At 45.2% G+C, this 20565-nt stretch overlaps 1 protein-coding gene across 27 annotated transcripts in view; it reads left to right on the forward strand.

The window, feature by feature from the left end:
* The window catches only part of LOC126365776 (nuclear receptor coactivator 2-like), a 293984-nt gene that overhangs the window by 159813 nt on the left and 113606 nt on the right, over positions 1 to 20565 (forward strand). For 4 of the 27 annotated variants that reach the window (XM_050008311.1, XM_050008314.1, XM_050008315.1 and 1 more), the window contains exon 1: positions 13495 to 13625. The exons of 10 other annotated variants lie outside the window; for them this stretch is intronic. In XM_050008311.1, the coding sequence (XP_049864268.1) occupies positions 13576 to 13625 (50 nt within the window). In that variant the 5' untranslated portion in view covers positions 13495 to 13575. Of the gene's footprint in view, positions 1 to 13350; positions 13626 to 20565 lie in introns of those variants that run through there. 13 more of the 27 variants (XM_050008322.1, XM_050008323.1, XM_050008328.1 and 10 more) reach the window with 7 other exon arrangements.

The following is a 20565-nucleotide window of genomic DNA, read 5'->3' on the forward strand; positions in this document are numbered from 1 at the left end:
TTTAAGTACTGCGAGGTTTCCCACTGTTTCTGTCTTCCAAATGATTTGGTATTCCTAATTTCCTGGTTACTGTGGAAAATTATCGGTCTGCTATTGTCGAATTCCGTTTTCAACCAATAACAAGCAGCTTGTTGCTGAATTGCCAAATCCAGTGCGCATGGCCTCACTAAAACTAGTAAGTAACATGTCCGTCAAAGCTGTCCTGATCGCCCCAGAACGTCTGAGAATAATATTTATTTGTTTTCTTTTTACGGCTTCGCGAGGCTAAGTTTGTGAGCCCTTGCGCTTGAGCCATAGTCCACTGTCCGAGTTCTACACCTTGCAGGAATTATTTTCAGTGGTTACCGAGCACCGTGGGTGCCGAATTATTCTCGAGGCCCACAGAGCAGATTGCTGCGTCTCTGACGGACAGCGAAATAGTCGAAGCAAATAAAATCAAATAAACTGTATTGTCAAGCGCTGATTCTTTGTTGTCACATCTGGTTGCTCGTCATCTAATAGAATTAAGTGTACCTCATTTCACGACGAAAAAATGTTCGGGGTGTAGATGATAGATGGCAAACCAAATTGAGGAAATATTGTAGCATGGGATTAGACGTTGCAGAGACTAAGTGTAAAGAGGCCCTCGCCTGGTGTCTTTAAGAGCTGTGCCAGCGGAAGGCGCCGGGCGCGCCTCACCGCGTCTTATATTTAAACAGTAATCTGATGACCCCTTTCCGTAAGGCACTTGGCGACTCAGATGCTTCTCATTAGTCTAATGGAACAGCAGTGATAACGAAAGAGCGAGCTGTCACGGCTCTTCTGGGCCCGTTGTGGAATTGACCACTTAGCGTTAAGAATCAACGTTTGTGCTACCAAAAGCGTATGGGAAAGGTTGCGACGGTTAGCTTAGCAAGCACATGTGAAGTAAGGAAACGATAGCCAACATAAAGACACTTTGCAAATGAAGTGACAACAGCTTCACGAAATTGCGTTGTTAACGTTTTCACTTGGTGTTCAAAACAACCTTATATTACACTCTGCCTCCCAATCCTTCCTCTCCCTCCACACACACACTCATACGCATACATCGAAAACTTCAGCCTTCGTATTTATACTAACGCTCGCTGTTGTAGAACGAAAGACAGGATTTAGGCTTCCCAGTAAAGCGGCTGCTCCGTTGTTTCCGCAATATGAACTCCTGCGTCATGGCTCACATTAGCTTTCCTGGAACATCAATGTGTTGTGCTAGAGGACACTGGAAAGTGTCGTATTACGAAATATGTCAATATAATTATTTATTACGTCACGATCGCTTAGATATATTAAAGAATGTCGACATTACCGGTTTCGGCAAGTAGTTGCCTTCTTCAGGTGTGCTTAATCACTAAAAGGTTTCGTACAGATGTGTTAGCAAATATACTTGGCAGTTTCAACACTTTGAGTATTTTCTCGTGTGACCATATGATGTACTTTCATTGAAATAAGTTAAATGACTTTATGGTGTTCAAAGTACTAACTATATTTGTATGTGTATCTGTACCAATCTTTTTAGCTGATTAAGCACGTCTGAAGATGGTAACTACTTGCCGGAACCGCTACTGTTATTTTACAAATATTTATAAAGGTCGCATACTTCCATTTTTTGTGTGTCATGTTGATCTCGACATTCACTTGCACTCGTCACTGGAGCCATACAGCCAAACATATGTGGCTGTGGCCCAACTTAGCAGCCCCACAAATGCTCCTGTTTTATTGTGTCGTGAAGATACGCCAATATAGAAAGCCTTTACCGAGTTGCGTTGTGCACGTCATTCAACTGGATGTGGCTTTAGTGCCCCTAATGTACCCCAGTTCTCCAACAGCGGAAAGGGAAATACGGTTTAACGTGGAATCCCAACAACATGACGTTTCTGGCGAACGTCATTGGGAGGTGCACGCTAGGTTAAAGATGGACTGAAAAAAAAAAAAAATCCTTGGTCCGACTGGTATTCGGTACTCTCTGTTTCCAGACATTCCAGACACATGCTTTAACGCCAGACCACCAGTCCCGGCTTATTCGAGATGGTAACATGAAATACGGTGAAGTCTCTGTGATTACGTAAATACACTGATGTTGAGGTAGAGGTATTTCCTCTACAATTTCTGCCTTTGTTTTGTGCTTTTAGTTAGCAACATTTCAAGGTTCCTAAACGACAAGTATTGTATCTATTGTTGAAACTGTTTATGTTCTGATATCTCCGTACACGTTTTTATATTTGAGCCACGTATGATTCAGTAAAACAAAACAAACATAAAAGCTTTCAGTACAGCTTACCGAAACAAAAAGACAGGATTTGCCTGTACGGCAGAATACTTCTTGTGTTAATACTGCCAATTTTCTTATTAAAGCTAGAGCTCTTTTCATCGATCAGCAGGTAGATGTTTTCCAGCACCTTCGTTAGAACTACCAACTTGGTACCTATTACAAGAAAGTTTCTTTTCAAAATTGCCACCACGTTCGGTGAACCACGATGTACACGAAGGGAACGTCTCGGGAAGCAAATCAACGTAAATTGCCTCAATAATTATGATCTCTCATTTTGAAGGCACGGACCTTAATTTGTTTTACAACTCAAAACGTGTCACTGTGAAGAAATTAACACTGCTATTAAATATTTGGAGAGAGAATTAATTGTTATTAACGACCACTAGTGATGTTTTACGAAGACATTTACGAATATTTACTGGTGCTTAAAGGTTTAATATTATGCTGCTCTAGTAATTGCTGTTTCATTTTATTGTTGCTAATGTCCCTCCTGTGACGCCACCAGGTGTACTTCGGTGATACAGTTTGTAGTTTAAAGACTCACGTCCGTCCAACTTCGATATAGCTGCAATAAGAGCCACGCAAACAAACAAAATATGTCAAAATGTAGGTGATGAAAGCACAGACTGCAGGTCTTGGCAAGACACCAGAAGTTGTGCCTCTCGCTTGCGTCCCATTCGAACTTGACATGTACCCCAACTTTGGGTTTTTCTTTTGTTCTCCGTAGTATCTCGCTGATGACAAGAATAATTCCGATAACCCTTTTCTATTCGATGAAACATAACTATTCATGGTTTCTTGTTGTCTATCGTCTTCAACGAGACCCATGAGCATGTGTGACTCCCTTCTCGCTCTCCTCATTCTTCTGTGGGTGCTTAAAACTATTGCGTTGCCTCATCCAAGATTAGCCTTATTGAGCGTGTGGAAGGCAGAGCTCATACTTTAAACTGTATTTTCATCTCTTTCGTTCTGGAATCTTAGCCATAAAAAGTCACAGGTGTTTATACATACATTGCATTACCACGAATGTAGGCGCAGAAACAAGACGTCTTTAACTTTAAGGAAGTGTGGTATTTGAGGTTTGTCCACAGGATTACATCGCAGCTTCACCGTTCCGTTCGGTATCGGAAATTGCGGTTACAAATATAGACGTATTATTTTGTTTTATCCATTCTCAGCAGTTGTAATTGTATATAGTGAAACACTCAGCAATAAATTGCAAAAAAAGAAATTTAATTTCTTAAACAGTTTCGGGGACTAAGCGCCCTTCTTCAGATTTTACCTAATGCGGTAGAGTAATGTTTTGAAGGTGGTCTGTAAGTGGCCGAAACTGTTTAAGAAATTAAATTTCTTTTATGCAACTGTTTGTTGATTGTTTCGCTATATCGACATATTGGTTTGAAGATGTCAAAGTAAGACACTTTCCATACCATGATAAAGAAGGAAAATGTGACATCTGTAGTGTAAGTTATTTTTTCCCCGTTTTAATCCTAAATATGACGTGGAAGTATGATACTTTCAAACTGTTGGCTTTAAAGTGCTTCGATCTGTCTATTTCTACACCATTCGTGTCCCTTGTGATTTGATCGTAGAACTTAATGCTCATTGCGATTTAAATGCCATTGAATGTTGGGGTTGTATGGCTTCAGACACATGAAAGCTGCTTTCTTAAGTTTCATTACGTTGCTTCGTTCAAACTATTTTCTTTGAAAGTTAATCTCCCTCGTGGAGTCCTGAAACGGGTTTTAAAAACCTCGTGATTCTGCGAGATATAGTTTTAAGAACTGCCTATGCATACTGTAATTAAACGTCTGTTCATAATATAGTGCGTAGGCAGGACAAGGATATTTATTGTTAACTCGTAAAAACCGGTTCCTGGAATGTTTTATCTAAGTATTCATGAGATAATTTTCCTTGAAACATCATCTGTCTATGTATCAGACACGCTCTCACGCCTATTTGCGAACCCCACAAAACTCGTGCTGTTATGATCTCAACCTGCAGCACTCCCTGTAGATCCCGATGCTGGGCGCTAGAACAATCTCCCAACATGGGTCGTGTCTTATGTCTTTAGGCGAGTTGTGTATTGCTAACATTCCGTTACCGAGTCGAAGTTGTCCACTCATTTACGACTGGTTTCCTCTGTTGCTGTGTAGCAGCATTCCACGAACATATCAGAGAATCTTGACTCAAGAGCGAATCTTGTGCACAAAATAGCCGAAACGACTTGTGAGCAAATGCAACGCTACTCAGTGCTGTAATTTCAATTGTGAATGCTCACCAGCTGAATGTTTTGCCCCTGCCTGGGAAAACAGCGCACTTGGTACTTCTTAAAGAGGGCGTTAGTAGACCTCATATTCAGGGATTTCCTGTTGTGCCCATTAATTATTATCCGGAACTTAGAAGAAAAGGTATCAAAATGCAAATTCGTAAGGAGGTATAGCGCTCTCCACAATCCACCAGCCATATGCCTCAAGTCACACAAGCCTTTTGGGGTAGATCTTCGGGTAACAGACGTTTTTGTCGGCACTAACAGGTGGAAAGAAAGGCAGAATGAACATCCACCCCAGAACGCTCATCTGATTCGAATCCCAACAACTTTGATCTTCCCTTGGCGAACGGCCGAGACTCAATCGCATCATAGCGAAAGAAGGTAGGTATGGGCCCACATTCTAAATTAGTGGGCTTATTGTGATAGTCCTACATCTGTGAATGTGATCGAATGTGGTGCTTATTCCAGGCCTCCAAAGTAAGTCTGAAAGACTTGCATGAAGTCACACCGAGTGCTGTGATGTAGTTATCAAATTTAAACAGTTACATGTAAATTACTTGTGTATGTACATACTTGGTTTCATAATGCTGAATAATAATAATAATAATATTTTACTTGCGTGACCTATGTCAGTTTCATCCCACATATCTACTCTTAAAAGCCAGTTTTGCCGGACACGTGGAAAGGGCTTGTTTTTAGAGCGGAGCCAACCACAGTTTGAAACTTGGCAGCCTGGTATCAGAGTTGAGTGCCTCTGTACGCGTTTTTAATGATTCAGTGGTTCCTCCAAGTCGAGACCTCCCGAACGAAACACGTTCCAGGGAAACGGAAAGTGGCGCGCGAAGCTGTGCGGCGGATTTCCGCGCGGCTGGCAGCGTGACTCAGTCTGCAGCGGACCACGGAGTCCCCCCCCCCCCCCCCCCTGTTTCCCCACCACCTCTACGTCACCCCCTTCCCCGTCTACTACTCCTTCTCCCCCCTCCTCCCGTCCTTTATACTGTTTCCCAGCGGAAGGAGCTGGGATGCTGGTACAGTGAGCGTTCTTCATCTCTCGCTCTCACATGATTTTTAGTTATTATCGTTTGGCTTTGAAGCCCCGCCAGCAGCTGTGATTGAAGATGATTAAAATGCAGATCCTCCTATTATGCAGACAACTAATATTTATTCTCAAACACGTTTCTGCACATTTGTGCCCTTATCGGGGGGTGATTTTATTCAGGTCCGTAAAGTGTAAGCATATTTTCAGCTGCTAGCAATGAGAACCATTTTATGTCTTTTGTGATATTTACCATATCCTGTAGAATGTCGAGTTCTGTAGGATGTTTTCATTTTAATGTATGGCTTGTCATAGGCAACGGAATGATTTATTGTGGGTTTGATTAGCTAGTTAAGAAGTCACCTTACAAACGGAGTTTTGTGTCGTGGAAATATTTCGCGACTATATATTATTTTTGTTGTACGTGTCCTCATTTGTATGCACATCTGCTTTAGGGATACAAACACACATGATCTCATCTATATTATGCAGTTGAGCAGGGGCCTGGGGAGGGGGAGGGAGGTGTTACAATTCTTACATAGGCGTGTTCGTGGCTAGCTCGAGTCAAATTCTGGACGTTCCGTTGTTTGTACCGTGTTAAGATACATCAACTATTCAGCTATTTGTCAGGGTAGTGCATTCACTAATTTCTGCTTCACTTCTCATGAAGAGGTTTTCCAATATTTTTTGTGTATGTAGGCTTGGCAGGGGTTTTGTGCGCTTTGTGACAGTCTCGTGTGATAGATATAGGTGCTCATCCTTCTTTATGCCGAGATCTGTAATATTTTTTTGATAGGGTACCATCAAGGAGGAACTGTTTCACGGGAACGTTCAGCTTTTCAACTTAGGATGCGTTATAAGGATGGCTCCTAAGCAATTCTTTGGCCAAATGCACACAGACAGTATAACTTCAAAAGTAAGAAGTCTTAGACGACGTGCATCCTTTACTGAACTGACCTTATGTAACGGTAGCAAGAGGTAAATGCAAGACTGCTGCAAGAACAGGAATAATTTTTCTTTATTTGTTGGTTTCAGGAAAAACCTATTTACGAGGGACAATTGTCTCATAATTAAAGAAATGGAACATTTTTCTGTCTTAATTACAAAACTAAAAAAACGTATTACATAACCAAATTGTAACAAGATAAGCGAACAATGATGCGAGCTAATTAGGCTACAAACATAGCCATCCGTATGAAGCGGCCCTTCTTCCCGCCGCCCTCGGTATCTGAAGTACAGACTTATCATTAATTTATTAGGCCGATAACCATAATTACACTGGGATATAATTGATGTTTTGCGTTACCTATAAAATTTAGTTATTATCGCGCATCCCAAAATAGAAATAAGTATAAAATCCAAGTGGCACTTTATGCATATGTTTAGACACCTTATAAATATTAAAAGAAACATTTGCCGTCTAAATGTAGGAATTGCCTTAAACTAACGAAATGTAGGAAAATATGAGGCCTGTTGCGAAAGTAATGTCCGATCGATCGCGAAATGGAAACCACTGTGTAAATCAAAAATACTTTATTTGGAAGCTACTTATCTACATAGCAGCTTGCAAGCTACTTCTCTACATAGCGGACGCTCCAACAAAGATATTTGTCGTAACATTGTACCAACTTCCAACACCCTCGTCATACAAAGCAACCGCCTGTGCTTTTCGCCAATTCGCTACGCAGGCCTTCAACTCTTTGCAATGTGCCAAAATGTTTTCTTCGCAGCCAGCGATTCATGTGGGCAGAGATGAAACTGAGGGGGAGCCAATTACGGGCTGAATTGCAGGTGATGAAACACTTCCCATCGAAAAGCTTGCAGGAGCGTCTTCATAGGCCCTGCAGAGTATGGGCGAGAATGGTCATGAAGAAGGAAACGCCTGACAGCATGGGGTGCATGACATCAGGCGAAATCTCTTGTCAGGACCTCATAGTTGGCGGTAGATATTAGTTACCTAGTCACCTTTACGTGCTCACTGTGTGCTCAGAACTGAAAAGAGCAACGTGACGCGATGGACGGCCATACCAGAGACATTGCCCAACACATATGTGCAAAGCTTCATCGAATTTTCACTGTGGTTTCCTTTTCGCGCCCGGTCGGACCTTACTTTCAGAGTAGCCCTATTATATTGTATTTACCTCGGGGGCTCAAATGACTCTAAGTACTATGGGTCTTAACATCTGAGGTCATCAGTCCCATAGACTTAGAGCTACGTAAGCCTAACTAACCTAAGGACATCACACACATCGGTGCCTGAGGCAGGTTCGAACCTGCGATCGTAGCAGCCACATAGTTCCGGACTGAAGCGCCTAGAACCGCTCAACCAAAGCGGCCGACATACCCTGGGGACGCATGCTATTATCGTCTCGTTGAAGGCTGAATTGATCTGTTGCGCTCTTGTGGTCACAGTATTAAACAAAACAGCTGCCAAACGAAAGCCGAGAACTCGCACAATCGTTATGGCCTGGAGTGATGCAGAAAAGTGATATAGCTGAGCCGCGGAAAATTGAAACCAAACCAACACGATCGTGTGCGCCTGGGTGGAAAGGGCTAACGGGTCCTCCGATTTTAAAATTCTCTGTCACATAGACGGATGAAACGGCAAATGCTTTTGGCAAGAGACTTATTGATAGAACTAATAGATAACGCTAAGGGATAAATAATCTGTAATTTTAAAAATATTTCATATTACGGTTTTTCTTGGATGAAAGTGTTTTATCATATCTAGTTAAGTGTATATATAATTCCTTCTAGAACGAGGCGAGCATATTGGAGAGGGACCAATTTTAACAAATGAACCGTTTTATTAATATTCATATGATCTTCACTTACAAGGAAGCGTCAACAACGTGATCTGTACTTATGACTGTCTGAATGCACAGCTTTTAAACATATGCGTGCACCGACTATCATTCTGTCCGCTCCAATGCAGCCCCGTAATGCCCTAGCGCCAAGTACTGTTTGTGTTCATAACGTCGGTGAAGCAAGAAGCGGTAGCGCTTTGTTCAGTGTGTCAAAGTGCGTTGTTTTTGACCTGTATCTGGAGCCAGCGAACTCTTTGCTTTGAACAGTGTTATATGCACTTCAAAAATGCAGGGTCAATTAATAAAATGAGTAAGCGTGTCATTAAAGAAACAGTGTAGCACTATTTAATTATTAACGTCGTCATTGCGCATTATTTTTATTTGCAGTGAAGCACTGACACTTATTGAACACACAAGTGACAGAAAAGAAGAAGAAATTCTCCGAAGAACAGAGACAACAGATAAACTAGCTCAAATACTGGCAAAAGCGAAGGAAAGGGACGTCTGGCCCTAAGTAGGCCTGTATAGGCTATCCCAAAAGAACACTGGCTGACTTCAGGAACAGGTTCCGTACACCGGAATAAAGGACTCTGATGCGCATACCTAAGAGATATGAGCACTTAGATACTGTGAAACAGATGTCTTCTACCGTAAGCTCTTTGCTTTTCATATTTTGGATCGCGGGAGGTAGTATGGACCAAAACAAGAAAAAAGTCTAGTAAACATGGGCTGTGAAATGCGTAGCTTATAGTGCGTTTAAAATTAGTTGTGCCTTTTGACGTTTGGCTTACCGGAGAGGACACGACGCCGTTGCCCAGGTAACACCAATGGCGAGTCCCGTGGTGTGTGCGGTTAGATGCGCTATGTCACGAACTGCGCGGCCCCTCCCGCCGTACGTTAGAGTCCTCCCCTGGGCATGGGTGTGTGTGTGTGTGTGTGTGTGTGTGTGTGTGTGTGTGTGTGTGTGTGTTGTCCTTAGCGTAAGTTAGTTTAAACAGTGTGCCTAGGGACCGATGACATCAGCAGTTTGGTCCCTTAGGAATTCACACACGCATTTGAACCAATGGCAAACCGGCTTTCCCTACCACTACGCCAGCAGTTCAGTTGGTCGAACGGCCCTGTTGCCACGCCGTGGATAAACAGTACCACGTGGTGTCGCACATTAAAGGCACCTACGATCAGCAGCTCTGGCTGTAAAGTGATAGTTTTTGGGCTACATCACTTTTTTCTGTGTTAACGTCGCTTATTCTGCCTAAACAGAGCAGAGTTTACAGGTATATTTCTCACTAACATTTTGATGCAGCTGAAATTGTGGCAGAATCCTAAAACAGCGTATAAAAAGTGAGTGAGAGCGGGACATGTCAATAGTTACGAAAAAATCAGTTTTCAGTATAAATGTAAATGTGCAGCTTCTTCACATATATTCTTGCACGACCCACAACAATTCTCGTTTCACAAGCTATCACATTACTTCATAAAAAGAAAAACTGCAGTTGCTTGAATATTACGGTAGATATGGAGTTTCACATGTGGATCATATGGCAAAACACTCTTCTCTTTGCGTACTATCATTTGCCAAAATTTTGTTTAGGTATCTCAGACCGTTTGTGAGATACGAGGAATTTATGAACGTCTCATTTTGACTTTTTCACTGACAAGTGATTTCGTGACGGAGCCTTTTACATACGTTCCATTTCCTCTACACTAGAGACAGATAGCGATATCCTTATAGTTTTAAACAATTTAATATGTTACCTAAATTTCATATGGAGAAACATACGACTTATCACGCATCAAACACAAAATCATAGCGACCCCTATTTTACACTGCGAACTTTAACAATTTCTTGCAGTAGTTTAGCTAATACCGAAATATCACAAAAAATGACCATTAACAAAATAACAGGTAATTCATCATGAAACTGACGAATGAAGCTATAAGATGCGCGAGACTCGACGTGTATTACCGTATAGTTTCTTTAAAATCGATTGAGAAAGACTGCAGTTCGGGCAGCTTGGGCAGCTGACAAGTTAGGCGCCGAGCAGGCCTGGCGTTATAGTCGCATGCTGAACGCGTTGAGCACACGCTGACAACTAAACTTCCCTCGATTCGCTGCGCACTGAACTGTCAAAAGTCGCAAATAATTGTAAACCTACTATAAGGGCTACTATATGAGCTCTTGTTCAGTTGAAGCGATGTGGTTGACACAGGCGAAGATGAACAAATACTCACGGCTTGTAAACCGTATGTATAATAGACATTATTTTCTTGTTTTACTCTATACTTCCCAAAATATGAAACTCGTACACCTTAACGCACTCTTTTCGCGTAAAGCAACGTGTTCTCGAACAAGGGCAGCGAGCACCCCCACCCCCTCAACTTCCCTCGCCTGCGAGTAGGAGGAAACTGGTTGTTACTCCGATATACGGTATTTCGCGCGCGAAGTTTAAAAGCTGTTTCAAACAGAAGCTCGTAACGGCATTTACTGTCAGAATTATGGCCCAAAATTTCTCGCGCGATCGATTGCCGGCACTGAAATCTCGTTAGTGCCTTTTTTTTCTCTCCTTAAATTGTGAATTCAAGCTGGTGATGTTTCCTTGTTAGTCTGTTAATAGTAACAATTTCGTTCTTCGTGAGCACCGAACTGCTAATAACAGTTTCGGCAACGTTTTTAATCGTTCTCATCCTGACGCCACCATTGCCTACTCAATCAGAAGAGATTCTCGTGACTTCTTTCACCGCTCGTGAGTCATAAGTCTTCTCACTGGTTTGACGCGGCCCGCCACGAATTCGTCTCCTGTGCGAACCTCGTCACTCAACCGGTCGCTGTGGCCGAGCGGTTCTAGGCGCTTCGGTCCGGAACCGCGCTGCTGCTACGGTCGCAGGTTCGAATCCTGTCTCGGACATCGATGTGTGTGATGTCCTTCGGTTAGTTAGTTTTAAGTAGTTCTAAGTGTAGATGTTAACTCCCATAGTGCTTAGAGCCATTTGGGACATTCGTCATCTCAGAGTAGCACTTCCAACCTACGTCCTCAATTATTTGCTAGATCTATATTAATCTCTGTCATCCTCTATGGTTTTTATCCTGTACAATTCAGAAATTGGCTCTGAGCACTATGCGACTTAACTTCTGAGGTCATCAGTCCCCTAGAACTTAGAACTACTAAAACTTAACTAACCTAAGGACATCACACACATCCATGCCCGAGGCAGGATTCGAAGCTGCGACCATAGCGTTCGCGCTGTTCCAGGCTGTAGCGCCTAGAACCGCTCGGCCACCCCGGCCGGCCTGTACAATTCCCTCTAGTACCGTGGAAGTTATTCCCTGATGTCTAAACAGATGTCCTATCATTATGTCACTTTGTCTCATCAGTGCTTTCCATATATTTCTTGCCGATTCTCCTGACAACCTCCTCATTCCTTACCTTATCAGTTCACCAAATTTTCAACATTTTTCTGTAGCACCACATCTCCAATGGTTCGATTCTCCGGTGTTGTGGTTTTCGCAAAGCCCGTGTTTCAGTATCACACAGTGCTGTGGTCCAAAAGCACATTCTCAGAAATTTCTCCCTAGATTTGTACTAGTACGTTTCTCGTGGCCAGGAATGCCCTTTTTGCGTGTCTTCGATTTGCTTTCAATCCATATTTTGTACCCATTAGCCTGTCCTTTCCATTCAGCAGATCTTGTAATCATGGCCACTTTCACTGAGGATACCATGTCATCAGCGAATCTTATCATAGATATCCTTTCACCTAGAATTTTAATTCCGTCTTGAAACTGTCCTTTTTTTCGTGTCATTGCTTCTATGTATAAACTGAACTGTACGAGCGAAAGACTACGCCCCTGTCTTGCAACGTTTTTAAACCGAGCTGTTCGTTTCTCGTCTTTCACTCTTATTGTTCCCTCTTGGATCTTGTGCATATTGTATATTGTCCGTCTTTCCCTTTGTTGTTGTTGTTGTTGTTGTTGTGGTCTTCATGTTGTTGTTGTGGTCTTCAGTCCTGAGACTGGTTTGGTGCAGCTCTCCACGCTACTCTATCCTGTGCAAGGTTCTTCATCTCCCAGTAGTTACTGCAAACTACATCCTTCTGAATCTTCTTAGTGTATTCATCTCTTGGTCTCCCTCTACGATTTTTACCCTCCACGCTGCCCTCCAATACTAAATTTGTGATCCCTTGATGCCGCGGTGGTCTAGCGGTTCTAGGCGCGCATTCCGGAACCGCGCGACTGCTACGGTCGCAGGTTCGAATCCTGGCTCAGGCATGGGTGTGTGTGATGTCTTTAGGTTAGTTAGGTTTAAGTAGTTCTAAGTTCTAGGGGACTGATGACCACCGATGTTAAGTCCCATAGTGCTCAGAGCCATTTGAACCATTGTTTTGATGCCTCATGTCCTACCAACCGGTCCCTTCTTCTTTTCAAGTTGTACCACAAACTCCTCTTCTCCCCAATTCTATTCAATACCTCCTCATTAGTTATGTGATCTAACCATATAATGTTCAGCACTCTTCTGTAGCACCACGTTTCGAAAACTTCTATTCTCTTCTTGTCCAAACTATTTATCGTCTATATTTCACTTCCATACATGGCTACACTCCATACAAATACTTTCTTTCCCTTTAGCTTACCCTTATTTGTCTGAGAATTTCAAACATCTTGTGCAATTTGACACTGTGGAACACCTTATCCGCGTCGACAAATCCTACGAACGTGTCTTCATTTTTCTTTAGCCTTGTTCCAATTACCGCACGGCAGCGTCAGGACTGCCTCTCCGGTGTCTTTACTTCTGCTAAAGCCAAACTGATCGTCATTCGTTTTCGTGGGAAAAAATGTTGGAAGTGACACGCGCAAGGCGAGCGTTAGTCACGCCGGTGAGTGGTGTCCGGAGTGTGTGACGTGTAAGCACGCAGCTGTTCCGCTTGCGTCCGCGGCGTCGATGACGGCGACAGCAACGCGGGCACGGGACATTGGGGCCACGGGCGGGGAATTTTCGGTTGAGCCTTGCCGCTGAGGCGGCGGCAGTAGCAGTAGCAGTAGCAGTGAGCGAGGCCCGGCGGTGCGGCGGTGCGCGGGCGGGTGCGGGCAGGCGCGCATTGCGCGTGCGCAGAGCGGCGCGCCGTGGCCTAGTGACCCGCTTAGCCGGCGGGCCCGGCCAGTGCCGGCGCGCCCTCGCCATGGAGTGCATCGCAGCCAGCGCCTGGTCGCCGCTGCTCTCCCCTGACAGGTACTCGCGCTACGCCTCTGCCTCTTTCACGGGCACGGGGCTGCCTGCGCACCGCCACGGCCCCATCTTCCGAAGTCCGACTACGTCACCGTGAGCGAACTGCGCCGACCGCTCTTTCGCTACCAGGCCGCACCGCCTGGAATGGTTTCGCTACCGGCTGAAGGAATCCTCCGCACCGCCGCGAACGCTCTGCCGCTCGGACGTCGAGCTGTTACACACGGTGGCGCAGTGAGAGTGCGTGCGTGGGGATGACCGCATTACACAGTGTGACGTACTTCGCGTCCGCAAAGCGTTCCGCTATTGCCAGACCGAGCGAAGTGTGTGAGTGTATATATGTGCGTGTGTGTACAGGCGAGAAACGGTTGGAGGTGTTTGTGCAGTGGCCGCAGGTGACAAATGGAATACCGACCATACCATTTAACAGAAAGATTCACTCTCCTCCTAGGAACAAGGAGCGAAACCGACGCGAGCGTGCAGAACATCTCGAGTAGTTCGCTAAAAAGTAGCATTGTGCTGTCGCGTATACAGCACAGTGTTCTAATCTTCTGTCCGAATACCACTGTCTCGTGACCGGTTTGTGACAGCGTAGACCACCTTGAGAACTAAAAACTGGTCGCAACAACTGTTGTTCTCAGTTGACGGCACGTAAAGTTGCTGCAACGAGCTTTTAGTTTGTGTTTGGGCCAAACCGGTCATTGAAAGCAAAATTGTGATCTAGACTGTGGTATTCAGGCAATTATTGTAGTTCTGGAATACACTGTTATTCTTCCAGGCACTCGCTTCACCTTTGTCGGGCTGTAAGACGCAACGTGTAAAACATCGTGCCGTCTGGAAGACCGAATAGACTATCAGAGGTAGAGAAATAATACATTGTCGCACTGTAATAGAATAATCCCGTGCAAAGCGCTTCGAAGCTTAAAATGTCGTTGAAAATAATTGTGTGTGTTCGTAATAACATGACGTTTTTTCAGTGTTTGAAAGCTGCCGAGCACCGCATGCAGCCTGTTGTGTTCCTGTGATTTCGTATTCGAGCGGTGTTGTGACCAGATTCGTGTTCGGAACTGTGTGCGAAGTAGATATTGGTCTCTTAACGCGTGTGATTGTGCTCTGGAAACTCTAGTCTCGCTCGGTTGTGACCATATGTCTGCAGATAGGGTGGCGGGTCGGAGCTGTTTACATCAGCAGAGAGCGCAAAAAGAGGAGAGTGAGAGAGAGAGAGAGAGAGACAGCATGCGAGCGGTGTGGGTGTGCGCGGGGGGAAGGGGGGGGGGCGCAGTAGTAGTTTCGCTCCCCCGTCCCGTTTTGCGGTTATTCTTCCCACACTTGACTCCGTATCTTTTTACGCATTACACCTGTTCGTATTTCGCTCAGAAATTCTATTCTCGCGATTGCCGTGTGCCGGCATTAATCGTTCTAGTCACTACTGATGTTTGTATTTAGCTTAGACTAACCGGTACGTGCGCGGCTAGACACGAGCCAGGGCGAAGGTCAGTAACTTGGCTACGTAATCTTCTCGACACTGCTGCCACGCAGGTGTTGTGTGTGACTACTAACATAGAACAGCATGTGATTTTTTGATCAGTTTCTTGATAAACTGCAGCGCATATTCAAATAGTGCTCGGGGTATGAGGGTTGTTTTGTTGGTGGAAGGGGGGTGGGGTGGAGTGGAGTTGCGTGTTGATGAATATGTGAACACGCTTGCCAGCGTAATGCGAATTAAAATTGGAACGGCGCAAAATTTGATAGTTTTAGGTTCTTGTCTTCAACTTGGTGACGTGGACAGTCGATCATCCTACTTTACACTGGGATGACGTGTACAATTGAAGCAACAAACAGTGCCAAATCGTAGTAACATTTTTTCGTCAAGAGTACTCTTACGGGCATGCTGTTCTTTATGGAGAGTTGAAGGCAAGTGTTTTTCGGGGAGGTGAATCTAGGCGAGAAGCAGCGGCGGCGCCGTTGGTTACGTAATTAGCGGCCGGGCTGTCAGCGAGATGCTAGTCAGCACGGCAGATAATTGCCGTGTGGTCCGGGTCAGTTGATAGCGGGGCGCGCAGTCAGCGCCGGGCCGGCCACCCTGCGGGGGCCCCCCGCTTTATCAGATAGGCCACGCTTCCTGCCGCACCGCGCCTGCGCCGCGCCGCGCCGAGCTCACGGCTCCTCCCGCACGCACTGCCAACACTGCCCGGCCGCCCGTGCGGGTTTCGTTTTACGCACACCTCCGCGTTCGCAGTTCGCTGCATCCTGCTGCAGGCGCCTCGCCCGCTCCGCGGTCCCTTCGCTTCGCGCCACTCTCCTCCGCATCGACTCTTTCAACTGCGGCCTACTCTCGGCCGGACAGAGATCGTCAATAACCACCACGAACGGCATCGTGGATTAGGCCTATTGGCCTGTTCCGTCTTAGAACTGCCAACAGCATGTTTTTAAATGGTGGGGAAACACTTGATTCCCCCTGGAATTCTATCTTCGTCATGTTATTCTTCCATTCGTTGAACGTGATCTATCCAATGCATTCCATCAGTATTTTTCTGATGGTCTAGGACGACCGTGCTGCTATATAGCAGCGAAATCCGTACAACAATGAAAGAGCTGTAACTTCGTATGAGTACGGTATCCTTTCAAACGTTATGTTTTAATGCTTAGTGTCCTCTCGTGATAAAAGCTGACCCACAACCTTTGTAACTGGTCCGTCATGTCCTTTTCACGTAGTTGACGCGTTCTGCAAGGTACAGATCTGCTGGCTACGAAAGATCTTAAACATCACGCAGAAAGTTTATAGAGACTAGAGCCATGTGTAGACGAGCATTGCACTGTTGAAAAATAGCCCCACGATACAGTTGCATGAGACGTAACGCACCAGGACGCAAGGATGTCCCATCACGAGCCGTTTTGGCATCAACAGTCTCTCCAGTCACTACGAGCAGTGACCTGAAGTGATACCCGCAAGTTCCCCCACCCAGTGGCGCCAGGAGTAACACGCTTGTGCTTGCCCAAAACACTGAAAGACGGGGACCTCCCAAAAAACCATTCATTAGCAGTCGATGCTCTCTGGTCGCGTCACCACTCGATGCGCAACCGTTTGTCGTTGTTAACGGCAGTCAACGCACGCGACGGTAACAGACTACTCCGACCAGTGCTACAGGATGACACAAGATGCCGTAGGGAGACAGTTTCTTCCCCTCGGACAGCAGGCGCAGATCTGAAGGCATTACGATGTGCTTGGTGCACAGTGCGGTGACCTACCCTTGAGGCGGTCAAATGTGGTCGCCAGGGAATTTGACGACGAATACGCCTGCCCTCACATTTCCCATTCTGGATTGCATCGGGCCACTGTCACATCCAAATGCTTCATAAATGTGGATGATGCACGATTCGACCTCCCGGCCAAACGGAGACTTCCAATAGTGACCCCTTTCAAACTCCACTGTTGCTGATAACTGAGTAGCCGGCGGTTGAGGCCGAGCGGTTCTAGGCGCTTCAGTCCGGAACCGCGCGACTGCTACGGTCGCAGGATCGAATCCTGCCTCGGGCATGGATGTGTGTGATGACCTTAGGTTAGTCAGATTTAAGTAGTTCTACGTTCTGGGGGACTGATGACCTCAGATGTTAAGTCCCATAGTGCCATTTGAACCATTTGATAGTGGTGTACGCGACATTTCCGTGCGCTTTGGAATGATCAGTTAACATCGGACGCTGCTGACGCCTCTTATATACTCTTCCAGGCCTGATTCTAGCACTAATCAAGAACAACACTAATGCGCTGTGGTGGCCGTTCTACCTGTCACACAGAATTGCAACTGTAGTCGTTCTCAGACCCGTACATCCAAAAGTGTCTTCTGAGTGCTTCACTTTTTCGGCCTATTCGCCCGACAGAAGTTTTCACATGAACCAGAAACGTAACATAAATTTAGCATTCAGCAATCCAGAGCTCCGCATGAACAACACAGTATGGTGTAGGGCATGATCCTAATGTCTTCTGATACCATCCAACTTTCCACTATTTAAGAGCGTCTGTTTGGAGTGATTTAAGTCGCAGCGATCCAGTAATTTTTGGTGATTGCAGAGTGATCGCGAGAACACAATGATGTAGAGGGTATCTGATGGTTCAAATGGCTCTAGCCACTATGGACCTAACATCTGAGGCCATCGGTCCCCTAGTCTTAGAACTACTTAAACCTAACTAACATAAGGACATCACACACATCCATGCCCGAGGCACGATTCGAACCTGAGAGCGTAGCAGCAGTGAGGATATCTGAAAAGTTTAACATATTCACACTGTTTGGTTTATGTGACATACTATCTCACAAGGTAACATATCCGCATCAGCTGTGGCAATGGCAACAACTATTCAGTTATTTAAATCACTGGTATGGTTGATAGACGTTTGGTAGACTCTGTCCTTGACATATTCCTATAGAACGGGTTCCATCGATGCAATGGCAGACAACCTAGGCCAGGGAATTCGACCAACCCTGCCAGTCCAGCGATACGGAAACCCTGGTCTAGAACATGATTCTTCACATCAATGCTTTCTCTGTACATTAAATTTCTGGACCACCGGCCTATCAATGTCCTCAAGGGTGGTGGCTTCCTGTACCGTGTTTGGAAGTTCCTTTGCACCTGCATGCCCCATTTGGCCTGCACTCTGAGCCTTTTCTTTAACCGTTGTCATTATGTCTCACTTATCACAATCTGGAACACACACAACCAAAACTCTGTGAATTTGTCTGCACACATAATCCAACCATGATTCGAACATCGAATTACTTTGGATGCTATAACACATTGCAGTTGTAGCGTACCTATTGAGACATTACGTATAAATCACCCACGGAGCAGATAGGACACGAAACCATCGTTCAGCTTTTTTTCTAGTATCGTATGTCGCTCTAGAACACTTCACCTCCCTTCCAAGTTGGATTAGCGTAAGAAAACAGTTCTGGGTGCTTCCCGATTGCCTTAATAAGTCGGATCGAGGGACTCATATAGATGACCCTCCAACCAGAAAGGAAAGAAGGCCTGTCGACGACGAGGTGAAAAGAGACAAAGCTCAGATCGAGGCATGATGAGGAAGGAAATCACGGGAGACCTAAATCAGGGATGCTAAGAGCGATTGGAATTGCCGTCCTCCCCGATAACGAATGCGAGTACAATATCTGACTATTGCGCTACATTATTCGGGGACTCCTCCGATTCCAGTACCAGATACATTGTGTTTCCCGGAGTGGTTTACGGTTAAAATTCTCTGGGCACACGTTCCGAGAAGAGTCCAGAGACATTACTTCCTCTCACTTCTCGCGTAATGGCCATAACGTATTTAGGCTCTAAGGACTATGGGACTTAACATCTGAGGTCATCAGTCCCCTAGACTTAGAATTACTTAAACCTAACTAACCTAAGGACATCACACACATCCATGCCCGAGGCAGGATTCGAACATGCGAACGTAGCAGCAGCGCAGTTCCGAACTGAAGCACGTAGAATCGCTCGGTCATAGTGGCTGGCTTAAACTGATATGTGCAAACAATATTTCGTAACTGGTCCTGATGACTGACGCTATAATACGAATAGGAAATTATTCTGGTACACTCTGTTGCTGCCTCCACGCACCGTGCTAAGGGAGAAGATACAAAATGACGTTTCATCGACGACTAAGTCATTAGAGACGAAGTACACGCTCAGATTAGACAAAGCTGAGGAATGAATTTGGCTGTATCCCCCTCAAGCGAGTATTCGCGGCATTCCTGTTAAGCGAGGTATATAAACCACGGATAAACTAAAACCTCCGAGTGGATATTTGAACCCCACTCGTCACGAGTGCGACCACTGGTTTGCCTAATGCCTCACCTAACTCGATATGTACTGTACTGTGGCTTTCGAAGTACAGCTGCAGATTTAGACTTTAGAATCGGCTTACCCCGCCAATTACGGGGAAACCGATTTAAGAGGGTCTCGGAGTTGATGTGTGACGTGGCAGTGACATCTTAAGGCCGTCGATCATTGTAAATGGCGAAGGTCGTGTCTAGCCATTTCTATGTGTGAGGTTAGTGTGCGGTTTTTTTTCCCTACTGTGATCCTAATATACGTTGTGTTAGTCATTGTGACCACTGTCGATGTCGCCGGGATTGCAACCCGGGCGCCCGCCGTCCTTGGGTAGTGTTGTTGTGATTGTGCCAACTGAGCAGGCCTCACAAACCAGCCCGGCTCCAACTTGCCACTGACTCCTCGCCATTCCTCAGAAACTCTACACACGATTACAACGTCGGTGTGGAACGAACACTTCCGGGAGAGTGGATATATTGGAGCTTAAACGGATGCAAACGAAATGGAATTCTGTCTCCAAAGCGTAAGTAAAGTTGTCTTCATCGAAAAGTTGGTTTCAACAACGCAGCTTTACTATGCATTGTTCTGTTGCAGACGGTATACCCTTGCCTTCCTTCGACGTTGAACTGACTTGTCCAGTCAGTTATAGCGGGACCTGGTGTTTTTAAGTTGCACTCGGAAGCATTGTGCAACCAGTAGTTTTTTACATATACAAATCGTTTCCAGAGATGAAAGAAGCGATAAAACTTAGAATCGGTGACAATCGGCCAAACAGTGAGCTGGTCTCAGCGATAGTGCCACACTTTACATAGGGTATGGGAATTTAATGATGAAGACGAATCTACTTCTCTCTCTTGGGAGTTGAAGATGTCTGTTCACTAATTTGTTTACACGTTCTCATCACATAAGGCGATCGTATTGTGAGAACCAGTGTGAAAGGCGATTCATTGGGTAACTGTATATTTTGCTCTCAACTGCTGTTCTCCACATAAAGCAGGTGCCGAAGTATATTTGTTACCTTTTGCATTACGTATATCTTACAGTATCGCAGGGATAAGCACACGAGGAAGTGTTTTAAGAAGCGTGGCGATAATAGTGGGCAACAGATTGAAGC

Source organism: Schistocerca gregaria, chromosome 4, assembly GCF_023897955.1.
Source record: "Schistocerca gregaria isolate iqSchGreg1 chromosome 4, iqSchGreg1.2, whole genome shotgun sequence".
NCBI classification, from domain to species: domain Eukaryota; kingdom Metazoa; phylum Arthropoda; class Insecta; order Orthoptera; family Acrididae; genus Schistocerca; species Schistocerca gregaria.